General features: G+C 44.5%; 1 protein-coding gene across 10 annotated transcripts in view; it reads left to right on the forward strand.

Moving 5' to 3' along the window:
• FRMPD1 (FERM and PDZ domain containing 1) overlaps window positions 1–18,262 on the forward strand; it is a 144,997-nt gene that overhangs the window by 106,624 nt on the left and 20,111 nt on the right. For all 10 annotated transcript variants that reach the window (XM_070250739.1, XM_070250744.1, XM_023629690.2 and 7 more), the window contains exons 5-9: window positions 1,976–2,021; window positions 8,454–8,561; window positions 11,792–11,887; window positions 16,167–16,292; window positions 17,391–17,510. In XM_070250739.1, coding sequence (XP_070106840.1) covers window positions 1,976–2,021; window positions 8,454–8,561; window positions 11,792–11,887; window positions 16,167–16,292; window positions 17,391–17,510 — 496 coding nt within the window. The remainder of the gene's footprint in view (window positions 1–1,975; window positions 2,022–8,453; window positions 8,562–11,791; window positions 11,888–16,166; window positions 16,293–17,390; window positions 17,511–18,262) is intronic.

The following is an 18,262-nucleotide window of genomic DNA, read 5'->3' on the forward strand; positions in this document are numbered from 1 at the left end:
GATCAGAGGAAGAGACAGAGCAGAGGCAGGATGCAGTCTCCGCCCTCGGGAAGCACACGGTCTCGCTGCAGAGAGACACGCACACACAGTTTAAGATTTACAGAGAATCCATGAAAGTGTGGAAAATAGAATGTCTTCAGTCAAGGCCAATATAGCTCCAGGGTTGCCAGAGAATAAGTTGAGTGGGTAGGGCAGCCAGGAAAGAATTTGGTGATTTCATTTAAACAATGAAGTATAGTTATGGAAATCGTGAAGTTTGCTTTCCCAGTGATTGGATGATTTCTCAAAGATGATCTCTTCCAGCAAATGAATTTAGATTTTCAATGCTACCAGTGTTTCTTCTAGGCTAGATCAAACTCTGACTAATAAACTAAAATATTTACAATTTAAAGCAGTAGACCAGAATTTGGATGTTTAGGTAACATTGAACCCCAATCTGTGCACTGAGTATGTACTCTGGCCGGAGAAGCCTGTGGGGCAGTTAGACTCCACTCCCCAGACACTTACAGGCTGTCAGTGCAGATGCAACTCACGCACACCCTACTGAGATTGACGGCAGATGCTATATCAGGAGAAGCAGAGAAAAGGATCTGTAAACCCTGGAGAGTCCTCCAATTTGGGAGGATGTTGTAGTTTGACAAAACAGAAGGGTGCAAAAGTATTTCAGCTGTACCTTTAATGCTGGGTAGCATTTGGGCCTCAAAGATGGAGGTGAGAGTGATCCAGGCAAAGTGACAAGCAGGAGCGCTGGGTGGGGCACAGGGGACACTGCAGTTCATTTTGCCTAAGGTACCAGATGCCTGGAGAAAAGTTCTGGGAAGTGAAGCCCAGATGATGGAGAGGCTAGAAGGCTGACACAGCAAGCTCAGGTGGTCTTCCCCTCCTGGAAGGGTGAGCCATCTAATCCTTCTGAGCAGGCGTGTGGCTTGATGTGTGCCATGCACCTTTGCTCTCTGCCATAGGCCACATGTGGGAATCCCAGAAGTGCTTATTTTATACCTTAGTTCCCAGTGTCATTTTTTACTTATAAATGGAAAAAAACAAGCAAAATAAAAATGGCACAACAACAAAACCTCTTTAATTCCTCCAAATATCTGTGAGGCCAAAATGTCCTTTTGAGAGTACTTGGACCTTGGTTTGCTGTAAATTATCTTGGAAAATGCCTGTTCTTATATAAAATGGAACGGAGGCAATCCCCAGACACTTAGAAACCTTGGCTGAGTTTATCCATTTGAGGAAGTCACGTAACAGCAGCAATTGGCCTAAATGTTCATATTGCAAGAAGTCAAATGAAATTATTTTGCAAACTCTTTCCCTATGGCAAAGAAAATGGAAAACATGAATTGATTTTTCGTTGTATTGACTGTCTGCCAATACAAAGTGGAGGCTTGGCAGTATCTGGATGATTTGATCACTTTTGGAGTCTAACAGATAATCCAAGACAAAAATGTCTAGTATCTTGATTATATGAGTGGGCTCGTTACACTGACTTTCTGTGCCCAAACACCGTGAACTGGTTGGCTTTTATCTGATAAATGTCATCCACATTCGTTCATTCTGTTTAGTGAAATGTTTAGTCTAACTTTTCTGAAATAGCCACCTAAGTTGTGTTACGGCCATGTTTTCTCTATAAAAAATTTTTTTGGACATAAACCTAGCTAGTGGCCATAGCAACTAGATGAGTTCTCCGTCATATAGATTAAATTAAGGCTAAGTGACTTAATTTAGTGGCTGTTGGTATAGACTAGACGGTAGAGGCAGTTATCTGAAGATTGCTCAAGGTAGAAGCAGCACTCGGGGACAGCTGAAGTTCCCTTGCAGATCACTGCTCTCTTCAACGTCCTTCTCAGTTTTGCTGAGCCAAAGAAGCTGAGGGGAAAGAGGCTGCTTTGTAATCCTGCCAGTCTTTTTGACCCTGACACACGTGTATCAACCAGAATGACAAAATGTTTTTGTCTTTATTCTTTTCTTTCAGGGAAGCTGGAGATTCTCTTTCAATCACAGTTGTTCGCTGCACGTCGGTAAATCTCTTTCTATGTCCTATGTGTTAGTTTCACCTTTCTTGGCTCCAAGACCCTGTACCCTCAGTGGGATATGCCTCAGAGAACAACCAGGAAAGGCAAAGGGCAGAGGAGACAGCTGCCAGGCAGTGGGTGGCCAGTCAGTCAACGTTGCCTGAAGGCTGCCTATGTGCTAGTGTTGTAGAGGAAACAGATATGGGTCCAGGCTTCAGGAACTCATGGTCCAGCCAAGGAGACAGACCTATGATTATGCAGAGTGGGACGATAAAAAGGGCGCCAAAGTGACAGTGTCAAGACAGGTTTGAATGGTATGACTTTGGGCAAGTCATTTAGTTTCAGCTTTGACTTTCGTAAGACAGTGATGATGACAATGATGGTCTTGTCTATCTAATGGGTTGTTATGAGGACCCAACGAGGTGTTGGATGTGAAAGTGTTTTATCTACTCTGAGGTTCACCACAAGGCACAATGTGGCATAGATGATGCACAGGGAGGAAATGGCACTCCTAAACCACAGGCCAAGGAGCCCTGCATAGGTGATACGGGGAAAAGTATGCAATCAAGTTATAAGAGAGGGCTACAAAGGAGGAAAAGTGGACACGAAATTCTCATTTTGAGAGACTTGAATATGTACCTCTTAGCCTTGGCCACAAAAAGACAATAATAGAGGCATAGAGAATTTTAATAATGAACTTCACAATCTAATCTAATTGACCACATGCCAGGCTACCAAGAAAACTCAATAAATACCCCAAATACGCAACTGTATAGGTCTCTTTTCCAGAATATTATAAAAATAGAAATTGATAAGTATCAAAAGCTTAATTACAACTATCCAGCCATTTGGAAATAAAAATGCAATCTCCTAAGTAAAGAAAGAGTCAACTCGAAAAGCAAACTACCATTAGAAACTAATACTAAAGTAAATATTAAAATAATATATAATATAAATATGATTTAATAATATAATATAAATATTTATATAAAAATAATATAATAATATTAACATAAATATTTATTAACATAAATATTAAAATAAATAATATAAAATAATTTTAAAAATTAGAACTACTTCTTAAATCTTATTATGTGAAGCTGAAGCTCTACTCAAGAGTAAAATTCGTAGCCTTAAGTGATTTTATTATTTAATAAGGGAATAGGTCAGAGAAATATTCAGTGCAAAAAATTGGAAGAAAAGACTACTAAAACAAACATAAAGCAGAATAAAGAAAATAATAAAAATTAAAATCTAAATGATGCTTTGGAAAACAGAAAAAATTGTAAAGTTGATAAATATATCCAAAAGCTAGTAGTATAAGGGGAAAAAAAAGAAAATAGGAAAACCTTATGGAAAAGAAAAGTGTATGCTCCATGTGAAGGAAGCTGGAATATTACTGAAGGATGTAAAAAATTTTTCTTAATGTAAAAGGAAATACATACCATGTTCTTTGGTCAGGAAACTGTTAATCCATTAGTTATTCTTGTATTAATGTATATGCTTAATGCAAATTTAAACTCCCTATGGGACTTTTATTTGGATTTTGATAAAGTATTTCAAGATTAGACTTATCAAGAAAATCTTTTTTAAAAAAAATAACAAGGACGGCCTTGATGTGCCAAATTTTAATACTAGTAAAGCTGCAATAATTAAAACAGTAGGATATTGATGAAATGTTGGCCATATCAATGTAATCAAATGAAAAGTCTAAGAATAGATATTAGTATAAGAATTTAGTATGTGATAAATAAGGCATCTCAATTCAGAGGGAGAAAAGATGATTATTCAAGAAATTGTACTGGGACATTTCTTTAAGTATTTGGAAAGAATGAAGTTTCATCTCACACTATTTGATGTTAAAAAATTATATATAAAAAACCCATAAAAATGTAGATAATATGGATGGGGTGTCTCTGGGCATAGGTTGCAGAAAGAGCTCCTAGGCCTAGAAGGAGTGGGAGGGAGCACAGCGGAATGACTAGCTGTTTGATTATGTGGAAAAATAAAATCTCTGTGGTCCAAAAACTCTATAACATTAAGAAGCAAAGAAGTTGTTATCTCTCCTAATTTGACAAGTGTTATCTTTTGTTTTTATTTCGTGGAAATAGAATAGGAAAAAAACCACCAAAATAGGATTAAGAAGTTTGCCATAAATATGACAGACCAAGTGTTTTATGCACAAATAAATGGAGATTCGTCTATTCTAAGTGGACTTTGTCTATGAACTAATGTAAAACTAATAAATAAAAAATAGTATACTGACAGCTAATCACTATCAATACACATGCAGGTGTTAAGAGATTCTTTTTATTTAGCTGATTATCGTCTCAGTGGAGAACTTCTTTATCTTAACTAGGTGGTTTTATTCCTACTCTATTTCCAAGAAATGAAAGCAAAAGACAGCACTTGTTAAGTAAGGAGAGAGGGAAACAGCATATAGCTGCATCCTTCAAAAATGGAACAGTGTAGGGAGAGGAAAATGAACATGTTCCAGTACCACTCCTGAGATTCCCACGAGGTTCCCAGGAAGAGGAGAATGTGAATGCCGTGCTCTGGATCCTGCAGAGAAAACCAGCGTTAGCCCAGCTGATGGCCCCAGTGCCTTGGAGAGATGCTCTGAATATCATCTGGCTGACTTGGGCCTCTCACCAGAAGTCATGTGATCATAAGACAAATGATCCTATGTGTCTGGCTTCAGCAAGGATGCTCATCTTTGTCAGTGGATTCTTAGAGTTCTTAAGTGACTTGAAATGGACTAGGAATTATAAAATCCAAAGTTGAAATATTAATTGCTGCTTCTCTAGGACGTAGAATTTTATGGTAAAAAAGTATGTTTTGATTTAATTGTGTCAGTCTGTATTTATATTAATTATTTATGATATATTTCTTATAATATTAATACGTATATTTAATGTCTTATTTAATTTTCACTGAAAGAAAATCCTGCAAGGTAGATACCTTCATTATCCCCCTTTTACAGGTGAGGACCCTGTGGCCTCACTCGCCCGTGGTCTCACATGCAAAAATAGGCGGAGCTGGGTTGTTTTCCAGGTAGTTAGACTCTGGTACCCACGCTCATTAGCTTTATGCAATTTTACCTCCTTAACCCTGCTTTCTTCAAAAAATGGCATTGGCTAATCTAGGGCAGGGGGGATGGGCGATTGCAAAGATATAGAAATGTTTTCCAACTTGTCCCTTTCAGTGGGCTTTTAAGCATTAAGTCTTAATTCAGTAAAAACATGCACAGAGATCATTTTTATCAGCTCAGGTCTGCCACTCTCTGACAAATTAATTTAGAACCCAGGGAGAGCTTAGACGTCCTAGAATAATGGGTAGCTCTTATCCTCTACATTGTTTCTTTTTCATATTAGATAGCCCAACTGAGTGGTTTACAATATGTTTTAGATGCCAAAGTACACAGGTAGCAGAGCTGACATTCAGGTGTAAAAGTGTAGGGGCCACGGTGGGGCCTGTGCATTGGGCGTTCCCATGACAGAGAGCGTATTCTTTCTCAAAGCAGCTGGTTTCAAGGGTTCCAGATGTGAGAGAGGCCCTTCTTCTCTGTAACCCCACTGCCTAGTTGTAGTGCAGAACAAGTCTCTCTTGTATGAAATAGCTCTTCAAAGATTTGGAAGTGTGGCCTTCTCTCCAGGCTAAACGCTGTTCCATCAACTCTTTATCCTAAGATGTGTTTCTCTGAATTCTCACTTCTCTGATAGCTTTCTGGACAGATTCCAGTTTCACGGTGACCCTCCCACATGGTGGCACCCAGACAGGAATACAGTTCCACCTATGGTCAACCGGTGTGAGTCCCACAGGGTGTGGAGGGTGCACTTGCAACATGCACCGAGAACGCTAGTGAAGCCCAAGACTGGTTGACATTTTAGCAGGCCCAACCACGCTTTTGGCTTGGGTGAAACTTGAGGTTGACTAAAAAGTGAGCTGGTTTTCAAATGAATAGTTGCCATGCTAGCCCCCCACCCCCCCATGCCATGCTTCTGCAGTTGATTTTTTTTTTTATCCTCAGTGCCATGCTTCACATTAATTCCTGTCAAATCACGTTGCTTTGGCCCAGCGTTCTGGCTTGCTGAGATTTTACAGTCAGGGAATTGTGGGCCGAAAGGCATATCTGCATAGTCATCAGCTGTAGTCATTCTTCTTTCCTTTCAGGGAACCACCTCTTCCCAAGTCCCCCCACTACCTCCATTACCCAGCCCGTTGATGTTCTTTAGCCTGATTTAGCTCTGGGCCTAACTCTTCCAGAATCGCTCTCCCTAGGGTGAGAGACGATAGTGGTTACTTCCGCACATTCCTGTTCTCTCTGTGTCTCTCCTCTGTTCTGCCCCTGATTTCTCGTTCTTTGAGTCTTTAGGGTGCTAGTGGTTGTACCTGTTGCTTTGACCCCTCACTTCAGTTCTGCGGCCCTGCCGCTCTACACCCTCATGTTTGTTCTTAGTGATTTCCTGGCCTCTGACCCATGGCTGCCCCTGGTCCTCAAGTTTTCTGTACCCCTGTTTTAGATTCCCCATTCCTTTCTCTTTCCTCCAACATTTCTGCTGCCTGAGGTCTGATGACATGTTATAGCTCCATGTCATTCACAGGTTTGGTAAGTCTACTTTCTCTGACTTCATCCAAGGCTTTGCTAAACATCACTGATGGGGACTGAGCTGAAGGGAGCCTGAGTTGCTTAGTTAGAAATCAGGTACAATTTTGAGTATGGCTTGACTAGTTTTGAATCCACCTAATGGCTCTGCCTCTGGCCTTCTCCACGGGGGGATTATAGGAGACGTTATCAAATACTTTGCAAGAATGAAGGAATACTACTATGTCCGCAGGACCCTGGCCTACCAATCTGGAATCCTATCTTCAAAAGAAAAATGAACTTGGTTTGCTCTGACTTGTTCTTGGTAACTCCATATTGGTTATCAGTGATCAATGTCTAAAAGTTCTCTGACCATTTCTTGTCTTGGATTTTGCCAAGAATTAATGACAAGCTTACCAATATGTGTTTTCCTGAAATCTTCCATATTCATTTTCTGGGAAACTTGATACTTAACCATCTTCAGTCTCCTAATATTTCTTCCATTCTCTGTTCTGTGGTTAATGCCAACTTTTACATATAATAGGCCCATCAGCCTCCTAGTTCACTGCTAAAGAATCTTGAACTTATTCAAAGCAGTCTGATAGTCTCATCACTAATTCTGGCTTGTAACTTTCTCCTTCACTTATTCTTTCTATCTCTTCTGGTTGGAAAACAATTTTGCTTGAAGAAGAAAGCAAATTGAGATTAATTTCTCAGTTGAGGGATTACCACACAGGTTATCACTTCTCTGGGAACATTGCTGTTTTCCTCTCTCCTTCTACTAAATATTTTGTTTTTTTAAAAGCAAACTGTATATGTGAGATATTGAATCAGTCATGAATCCTGTCACACAAAGGTTCTGGTTACCTATAAGATCACATTTATCTTCTTGCATTAAAATGACAGGGTCACTTGTTCACTTCATGTACTCTATGGCATTGGTTTGTTGATATCTGAGTCTCTGAGCATTGTTTCCAGCAGCTTCCCTGACTACTGTGACATATCTCTTCCCTCAGCTACGCAGAACATGGCCCAGAAGCTCCCTCTTGGGACTCTTATACATGTAAACATTCTAGAGGCTTGCCTAAAGACTGTCCAAACCAAGAAACATAGGATGCTGGGCTGGGAAAAAGCATATCAGGATTTCATCCAGGAAGATCACATCCTGTTGGTCTAGATCATGCAAGTTGCTGTTATTGTGTCATAATTTAGCCTGATACAGTGTAGGCCAAGGCCTTTACTAATTACTCATAACAATCTGTGATGACTCTTTTTGCCTCTGGGGAAAAAGGGTACTACCCAAAAGATGAGAAGAGCAAAGAAGGGCCACGAATAAATCACGGGGGTCAGAGCTTCAGGGAGCGCTGGAAGCATTCCGGTCCAACTCCCATGTTGTGCACATGGGAAGACTTAAGGCCAAAGAGGGGCAATGACTTGGCCAAAGTCACACAGTTATTTTGTGTTGTTTTACAAACAGACACACACACAAAACTGGTTTTCTTCCATAAGAATTCATGTTTGAGGTAGTTCTCACAACAGTTGAGTAGCAGAACTTGGGTTAGAATTCGGGTCTCTTTGTTCGCAGGCCGGTTCTCTTCGTGTTCATCAAATCACAACCATTTTGCCACCATATTGAATCTTTGACTCTTCTCAGACACATAAGAACATTGTCTGGGTTGGGACCCCTAGATTTTGTGGAAAGAGATCTTTAATGAGATGTTGTCCTTCTCTGTGAGTTTTAATTGAATCCTCAACAGCTGTCAGATGTTTGCTCTTATTTTTAGGAAAGGAGAAGATGTACATGGCTCTTATCAAAGTCTTGTTATAAAATGTGTCATGTTATTGTTTTTCAGGGAGTCCCCAAGTCATCCTTCCTGACTGAGGAGAAGAGAGCCAGGCTCAAGACCAACCCTGTGAAGGTGCACTTTGCTGAGGAAGTGCTCGTCAGTGGACACAGCCAGGTGTGTCACTAGTCAGGGATTGAAATTACTCTTCACGAAGCTCAAGAGCTGCCTGCTGGCACATGACTCCCTGAGACTCTGGAATCCACCGCATAGAGAGGATGCAGAGGGGGTGCAGTAGATTTGCTAAAGGCTCTGTGTACCCTCAATAAGGCGCCTGCAAACCAAAGGCAGGGAGAACCACTGGGGCTGGGGAGAGAAGCACAGGGTGCAGCTCTCTGTTCTTCTGGGGCTCCCTTCTCCTGCCCATGAGACTTCAACAGATTGCGGTTGTGAAGCTTCAAACTTACTATTCCCTCTGAAGGGATGTATGTTAGTAGTGATGGTAGTGACAGGGATTGCTTTTTTTTTTTTAAGAGCCATTGAAGCTCTATTACGTGAACCTAAGCTTTTTGGGTAAATAATCCTTAGTCATCACAACACCCTGCAAGAGAGGTATTTTAACAAAAGATGAAGCGGAGGCTCAGAGAGGTTAGGATAATGCCTGAGCACAGGTCTGTGTGACTTCAGTTCTTTTGTTTTCCACTATGACATACTGTCTAGTCTTTTTTGATAGGAGCATACCCAGGTTTGGGGGTTCAGAAGATAAATTTATAAAGGGAAAATGTTGGCTAGAATTCGATGTTTTAATGTGGACTGTTGGATAAAAGGCTCATTTGTTCATAATTTACTCATTCTCCCCTCTCCCGCAGTCATCTGTAACTATGCCATTCTGAGTTCAGCCATCAATTTTAGATTTTAGATTTTGAAACTTTCAACTGAGAGCTTGTCCTTATCTGGTCTTCCTACTGTCTTAGAGACCAGTGAATGGGGAGTCATGCCCATTTAACAAAGGGTCCAGGGGATCTGGTTTACCTCTGCAGAGCCCTTATTTTCTGTTTGTCCTGCCACTTAACAGACCACAGCTTCAGTTAGACCCGAGAGTGAAAGATGGGTCTGTTCAGGCCGAGGCCGGTGGGGGCCCAGCGCACTGAGAGCTGTAGCCGGCGAGATTGGAGTCTCTCTGTGCTCATGTTTGTAAAAATGGATTGAACTTCTTTAGCAAGTCAAATTTAGACTCAACATGTGTTTTTAAGAGTAGTACACAGGAATGAGAAGTAGAGGCTAGACTCAGCTAATAGCACAAGTAGAGAATGAGGGCTCTGTGATGTGAGCCAGATCACTGGACCCTGTGTTAAAATGGCCATGACCCACCCTCGCTTCCATTTTCTAGTGTCTATGCTGAGAAGACCAGTAAGATGAACTACAAAAACTAGTTGAGAATGTTGGTGGAGGTGGGGAGTTAGAGGAACAGGGTTCTCTGGGGAAACTGCAGGTCAGGACAGCAGGTCTGCGGACCAGCCACGTGAGGCAGAGACAGCAAAACCAGGGAGAGTGCCTCATGACCGACCTTCATCCTTTCAGGTGTTTAAAAAATGATAAAATTGGTTGTTAACCTTTCCCTCTTGAAACATAATAAGACCCTAGAAGAATCTGAAATGGTAAACCAACATTTGAAACATGCCTAACTTTGCTAACGGTTAAAGAAATGCAAAAGAAAACATTAAGAAGGGACACTTTGTACTTAGTAAATAAGCACGACTAAAGAAAAAATGTAAGCCCTGCTGCTGAGACAGCAGCTGCACTCATGTACTAATTGGTGGCTTTGTCAATTGGTTTAATTTTGGGGGGTGGAAAAGAACAAAACTTAATGAATGCCGTAAAAAGTGGCCCAAGGATCACATTCCTATTAATTTAGTCTATGAAATAACTTACATGCAAAAATCCACATATTTAAAGATATCCGTAGAACTAATACTTAAAATAGCAACAAAAATTGGAAAAATGCTAAATGTCTATGAATGGTTAAATCAATTCCTATATTTCAACTCAATGGAATATTATAAGTCCATTAATATTATAAACATTAAACCCACATGAAAAAGTATATATGAGATATGTGTTGGGTAAAAACTGAGTATAGAATAGTGTATGTTCTATCATTGCAGCTCTCTAAAAACTATTCACAGGTGTAGATAAAAATTGGAAGAGCCTTGGAGAAAAGCAAATGGTGGTAGTTATGTGATGTTGTTATGGATGTATTTTTTGTTAATCACAAATAATAAAGGACTAAGGAAAAAATTTCACACTTGGGAAATCCAAAGATTAAGATTTCTAAACACCTGAAACCAGAGAAGTGAGGTGACAGCAAAGTGAGCAGTTTGAAATCCCTCACCCCTGCTTGAAGGTGAAATGGCACTGGGATATGAACATACTCCTCTTTCCTCTATAAAGATACAGCAGTTTTAAAAAAAAAAGTTATAGAGAGTGATGAGTGTGAATCTTGCTTGAAAGATACAATTGCTCTGATATTTAGAAGATGCAAGATTCTCATTTGAAAAAGGCTGTCAAGTTTTTGGGGAAAAAATAAGCTTCTTTCCCTAGGTGGGCTTGTACCCAAACTCTTCTCAGAGATTAGTGCTGGGAGCAGTTCTAGCTCAAATCTGGGGAACTCGAGAGCCTCTCACTGGGTCTGGAGGACACCCGCTCAAGGGCCCTCTTTATTTGCAGCTAAATACTCAGAGGTCACTTTTTATGAGAGCTGGCCCTGGGGGGATTCCCAAACCCAAAGGGAATCGTTCTCCTGACCTACTCCTCCCCAGGAATTTGGGCTGGCATGGAGTCACCAAACACAGACCAGTCCTGTGCCTCCTTCCCCAAAAGTCCTCCAACAGTGGCAGTGTCCCCTAGGAGATGGTGCACGTGTGGGGCGGTGGTTGGATGAGTGGAGTGGAGAGCAGCCCTCTGCCTTTGGTGGTGCTTCCCTATAGGAATGTAACAGTAAAATGGACAGAGGGGCCTTCGGAAGCTTCTCCCCTGCATTCCACCCCAATGCCACAAGGCACGGTCTGAGGATCTCAGGCCCATTTGGGACAATGTGCATGCTTGTCACCTGACTTGCCAAATTGCATCCCATAAGGGTGGCAACCAGCAGTGAAGTGTCAGCTGATGGTCGTGAGTGCTCAGTATGCTCATAGCAGGGCTTGCTCTTCTCCACTGTCTAGTGGCTGTCCCTTGAACAAAGCGTGCCTGTCTCTGTGTGGCATGCCTCGTCCATCAGAGAAATCTCCCAGTGCCAAGGAGGTTAGGGAGGATCCTGCTCCCACACCAAGCAGGGCCAGGGACACTGAGGATTTGTCACACCCAGGGACAGGGAGGGCCAGTTTCAACACCACTCTTGTGTTTTCCAGGGTAATTCTCTTCTGTGTATGCCCAACGTGCTCAAGCTGTACTTGGAGAATGGACAGACCAAAGCTTTCAAGTTCGAGGCAAACACAACGGTGAAGGTATTGAGAGTAAACTTGAATCTCTTTCCCAGTGAGAATTTGCTGGCGCCCAGGACCCCAGGTATCTTGCCCTACAGCTGCTTTGGTGGTCTCACAGCCACCATGGTCTGAGCACCTGCAATACGCCAAGCACTGTGTTATCGCATTTAGTTGCACAACCACCAAGCAAAGTGGTATCTTTATCACCATCTTGCAGGGAAGGAAACCAGGGCTCAGAGGGATGTAGTACCCAAGGTCTTAGTACAACTCGTAAGCCATCACCCTTAACCACCGGGCTTCCCTATGTATGTGACTCCAAAGATTAGAACAGCGAAAATCCCAGGCATGGTGTCAGGGCAGGCCCAGGCCCCTGCATCTTCTGTTCTGGGTTAAAGTCAGTTCAACTTCTGTTTAACTAGTTCCTCCATACGAGATGCTCCAGGGGTGGGGATGCATAGAGCTAGGTAAAGGGTGCTCCCTGTCTTCCCGGAGCTTGCAGTCTAGTTCAGGGGATGGCCATTCAAGGAGCTCCCAACAGTCCAGGGCAGAATGCAGTAAGGCTGTGAAGAGAGGGACAAGGAAGTGCTCTGCCTGTAAGGGGAAGAGCAACATCTGTCTGTCCTGTTGGGACCTCAGAGAGGCTTTGGGAAGAAGCTGGACCTGAGCTGAGTTTTGAAGGGCAACTAAGAATTCGACCAGGCTGGGTGGGGACAGCTCTGTGGGGGGTTGGAGGTGCACATCAGCTGAGGGAGTCACAAGACCTCATGCAGAGCCAGGAGGTGGGCACTGTCCAGGAAATAGTAAACTGTCAGTGGACTGGAGCCCCGGCCACTTTCTTGTGGGAGGAGCAGGAGACGGCACAGGCTGGCTGGGGAGACCCTCAAATGACAGGCAACAAGGTTTGGATTTTATCCGGCGACAGTAAGGGATGGCGCTGCAGTTTCTGAATGCAGGAGTGAATAGTGTCGGAGGGAGGCTCTGGGGAAGGAGCAAATGCAGGAGTCGTTCAAACAGTGAACACTGTGGAAGACTACACCCTGGGCCCAGCTCTCCTGGTACCAGGGGAGAGCAGGTTCTGGTGGCTGGTGAGCTCTAGGAAATGGACAGTGGCCAAGACACACACACACAAGCACACACACACCTATGCACATGCACTTGTGTACTCACATCCACGCACACACAATGCACGCACACATACATGCACGTAGCCAGTGTTCCTCTCCAGCACCTTCCTTTGGCAGGTCCCGGAGCTGCTCCACATAATCTATCCCCTCCTTACCTCAGCGTGACTCAGGGGAAGCTGGAGAGGGCCTCTTTGACCCTGGAAGCCTAAGCCCACAGGAGGAGGGGCAGAGAGGTACGGACATGTTCCGTGTTCACACACGTCTGGCACTCTCCGAGCAGTACCTTGGGTACTATCTCATTTAATGCCCCTGGTAATCCTGTGACATGATGAGTGTTACCCTACTTTGCAGTTGAGAACACAGGCCCGAGAGATCCAAAACCTGTCAAGGTCTGCTAGCTCATAACTGGCTTCAAAACTTGGTCTGTTCTGAGCCCTGCGCTGGCGTCTGCCATGCTGCGTAAAAGGGAGGTTTTGCAGGTGAATTAGACGAAGTTTCTACTTCTGTCATCCTTGATCCAAGTGCACTGGAATGGAAGGGAGGATTTATTTAAAGCGAGTCCCCCTTTGGTGGCCAAAGACACTTTGAGGTGATTTACGATAAAAGCACACACCACAGGGAATTAAACCAAGATGGATAGCTGGAGCTGGGGAAATGAGCAAGGACTTCACTGGTGTAACACTGGTTCATCTTACTTATCTGTAGCAGTCAAATTTTTAAAAGCAAATCTTTCAGCTCTTTATGACAGAGAATAAGGCATAAAAACAAATCCTATGGGCAAAAAAGGGAAAAAAATCACTGAGTTCATCAGTGACAGCTCCTCCCCGCTCCCCTGCCAAGAGCAGCAAAGTTCTCATATTAGAAAACCCTCTTTCTCTAAATCAAGGAAAATAGTATGTCATTCAACCCAGCGAACGTTTACTGACACTGTGTGTGTGCCGGCAAAGCTGTTGGTGATACAGAAATAAATGACCCAGGATCACACCCAAAGGGAGCCTGGAGTCTTGGTGTGGGGCTGGGTGAGGAGGCGAGACCCTGGGAGAACTCCCTGTGAAACGGTGAAGGCACAGTGTGCTCAGAATCGTGAATGCAGGACGTGAAAATCGTGTGGTGTCAGCTCGGGGGAGAGAGAGCTTCCAGCCAGGCAGCAAGGAAAGGCCCTGGGGAGTGGTGGCCTATGAGGCAGATGTGGAGAGATGGATGGGAATGGGCCAAGAGAAGTGTGTGAAGACAGCATCCCAGGCATGGGGAACGGCACCAACAAAGACCCAGCGATGGGAAAGTTTGACAACTGTATGGGCTTGTGAGCAGAGTATTGGAAGCAGCAGCAGAATATAAAGTGGGTGAAGTTGATTGGCACCTGATACTTGAGAGCCTTGAATGTCAAGCTGAGGAGTTTGGATTTTGGCTGGTGGGCCATGGGGAACAACTGAATGTTCTTGAGCAAGGGAGAACAGAACCAGTCCAAGGCTTAGATAAGTTCCTCTAGATCAGGGGTCAGCAAACTTTTTCTGTAAGGAGCCAGATGGTAATTATGTTAGGTTTCGCAGGCCGTGTCTGTTACTCAACTCTGCCATTGAAGTGAATGGGCGAGGCTGTGTTCCCATGTAGCTTTAATTACAAAACCAGCAGGGGGCTGGATTTGGCCCAGCGGCTATGGTGTGCCCCACCCTGCTGTAGAGGCAAGGTGGAGGTCAGGTGGGTAGCAGGGGATCCTCAGGACACCACTCTACAAAGCCAGGAGGAATGCATGAGCTCAAACCAAAGTGGACATGGGAGGCTAGAGAGAGGACAGTTAAGAGACAGGCTCTGCGCCATGGCCAGAGCATAGTAGGCAGTGAGTGAATGTTGAGTTCCAGAAGCAGAGAGACTCTCGGGACTTAGTCACTGGTTGGTTATGGAGGGTGATATTCAGAATTGGGCATCGTGAGGAATAGGGAGCACCGAATGGTTTGGTGCTTACTGAATCGGAGGTTCTAGCAGGACATCTATGAGTCTACGATGAGGATTCCTCAGGTGAGAGTTGATGGGGCATCACTGAGTGTCAAGATTTGGGGATATCATGGAGCACAAGATGGACAAGGTTCATGCTCTCGGGGGGGTTACTGTCTAGCGGGGGAAAGACGATAAGCAAGAAAACAAACATCAGCAGCTGGCATGCATTGACCACTTGCCGTCCGCCAGGCACTGCGCTCAATGCCTTGTGGGGGAAATTGCTTTAAGGCACACAGCAACCTTGTGAGATGGGTGCTGATGTTATTCCCAGTTTACAGATGAAAGCACAGAGGCATAAAGAGAATAAGCAGTCTACCCGGGGACGCACAGCCAATAAGTGGTAGTTTGGGTCTAGAACCCATTCCCCTAACTTTACTATATGGTCTCTTACTAAAGAACATAGCTGTTATTGAAAAAACTAACATTAAATAGTGATGAGGGAAACAAACAGGGCCCTGGGACAGAGAATGACAGGGGCAATCATATTTAGATACATTTAGACCAGAGAAAGCCTCTCTGAAGAGAAAGAAATAGCCTTGTGAAGAGTAATGGGAAAAGTATGCCAGGCAGAGGGAACAGCATGTGTGAATGCCCCGAGACAGCTAGGCCTTATGATGACAAAGGGCCGCAGTAGCAAACGAGGGGAATGTGGCATGGCAACTCTAATGGCGCAGCATTAATTATCACTCCATCCTATCAGCCACTCTAAGTAGGCATCACTAGCCTCCATTTCACAGGAAGAAACTGAGGTTCAGAAACGTCAGGTCGATTTCCCACCAGGAAGTCCCAGCGGGTGGTAGTGGGATTCTGTCTGATGAGTGGTTGAAGATGCAGACCCCAGAGAGAGGACGGATCGAGAAACCCTGAAGAGAGGCAGAGGCCCCGCTGGCTGGCTTCAGCCTTCTAAGTAAATCAAGAAAGGATGGCTGTATGGGTGGTGCTGGAGCCTGAGGAGAGGGGGGCAGTGGGCGCAGGGCCGTGAGGGGCTCTGAGAAGTCCCACATGTGGCCTGGCAGGATTCGGCCCCGTGAGTTTGGCAGTGGACCCGGTCAGCACAGGCTTTTCTCTCCCCAGCTGCACCGAGGAGCAGAGAGCAGGTCAGGGGAGCCCTCCGTGCTCTGTGCCTGAGCCTGAGGACAGGCTGCTGCTCCGGTGACCTCATGCCTCTCTGTGCCTGGCAGGACATCATCGTCACAGTGAAGGAGAAGCTGTCGATCCGAAGCACGGAGTACTTCGCGCTGGCCCTGGAGGAGCAGTACAACATCTCCCGGCTGCACCTGCTGCACGAGGAGGAGCTCATCCAGCAGGTGCACTGCCCCTGCCCCTGGGGAGGAGACGCAGGCTGGGCTGGCCGCACGCCTCAGCCAGAGCCTCAGACAGGGCTCACCTGGAGGCGGGATGCACTTTCTCGTGCGTGGAAGGCCCAGAGCTCACTCAGCCTGGGGATCATGGGGCAAGAACAGCCTGAGTTTTGTATGAAGTCAGCAGGGCCCCATTTTGCAGAAGTGGGGACAGAGGCTCAGAGCGGTAAGGTGACTGACTCAAGGTAACACAGCTGAGGGAGCTCCATCTTTGGTTCCAGCTCTGGTGATGTTCCCCTGAACCTGCTGCCTTTGAGGTGGCAGGGAAGGACCTAAGCCCTCTGTGGGAGACGTACCCCCTGCACTGGTCCCTGATGGCAGGACGGGCACCGCACTCAGTCCGTCTGGACCATTCGAACTTTCAGCCATTCAGTGGTCTGTTGTATCGGCTTTTTAAAACCAAACACAGGTCACTTGAGCAAATCCTTGTAGTGTGTGTACCATTATGAAGATAAGCAGGATGTCAACAACTGGAAAAGGAGAAGGGGCTTTTCCAGCAAGGGAACAGCATGAGCAAGGCATGACCTCATGGAAGCCACACTGAGCATTCCTTATTGCAGGTGAATTCTCACCCAGGTCACTCACCTTCTCATTCTGCTGCCTGCAAACTTTATCACTTCCATTCAGTTAGCATTGGAAGAGACGATCAAGTTAAATCCCTGAGACAGTTTAAGTGGAAAAAAGTGAGGTGCAGAATGCTGGGGGTACTATACTGTCATTGGTGGAAGGAAAAGTCTATATGTCCATGGAAACGTGTGTATACATGGCCTGTCTCTGAAAGGGCACATAAGAAATTTTCTCTGGAAAGAGGAACTGGCTGTTGGGGTCACTGTGAAACTTTGCTCTTTTGAGCTGTTTATATTTTATACCCATGGGAAAGAAAGCCAGATTAGGTACAAAGGTCTACGGCTGTCTTGGGAAGCACTGAAACTGAAATCTCTGAGGACTCTCTCATTGTCTCTTTTTTTCTTAAGCTGCTTTGTGGGATGTCGGGGAGAACAAAGGCAGGTAGAAGACCAACTCCGTCTCCCTTACCCATCGCAGGTGGTGGAAAGGGAGGAGACGCATGACTACCGCTGCCTCTTCAGGATGTGTTTTGTTCCCAAGGACCCCCTGGACCTCCTGAAAGAAGACCCCGTGGCCTTTGAGTACCTCTATCTGCAGGTGACTGGGTCTGCGCTTCCTCAAATAGCAGGGGTTGTTCCCAAAGATGGCAAATTGGGTTTTGAACATGAGCTCAAGGCAATTAAGCAACTCCCTAGTAGGGATTATCTTTTTCTGGAGGAGAATGGGCCTGATTATCCCTCAGAATTCCTTTTTCCATCACTGAGTTGCTATGTTAGAGATTTGTGACGTATTACTGAAACTTAGGCTTCGTCCCCCATGTGGGTGGCGCATTTTCTAATAATGCCACTGAGGATCTTGAGAGTTGTGGTCTCGGTTGCTAAAAGCTTTAGTGCTTCAAAGGCTTGTTTTAGAAATGATGAAACTGAGTCTTGAAAAGGTCACATGATTTGCCTAGGTCACCCATTTAGTGGCAGAGCCAAAAAGGGTTCCTTGGCCCCCAGCTCTGCTTCCTTAGGTGATATTTAGTGTGTCATTTTTATTCTGATGATAAAGAATCATTTGGGAGGCATCATGATTTTATGGACGAGATAACTCATAGTAGGTGGATTGACTTGCCCAAAGTCTTACAGAAATGGTGGCAGCAAATGATAGCAACAACACTACTTTATGTTTGTGTAATACTGTGTCCTTTATAGCTGCTTTCATGTGCGTTATCAAATTTAAACCTCACAGAAGCTGTGCAAGGTAGACTTAACTATCCTCATTGAGTGATGGGAAGACACCAGTGTTCAGAGGGTCTTAGTCACTTAACCAAGGTCACACAGTTGAGAATCGGCAGAGCCAGGTCT

Source organism: Equus caballus, chromosome 25 (genome assembly GCF_041296265.1).
Source record: "Equus caballus isolate H_3958 breed thoroughbred chromosome 25, TB-T2T, whole genome shotgun sequence".
Classification (NCBI taxonomy): domain Eukaryota; kingdom Metazoa; phylum Chordata; class Mammalia; order Perissodactyla; family Equidae; genus Equus; species Equus caballus.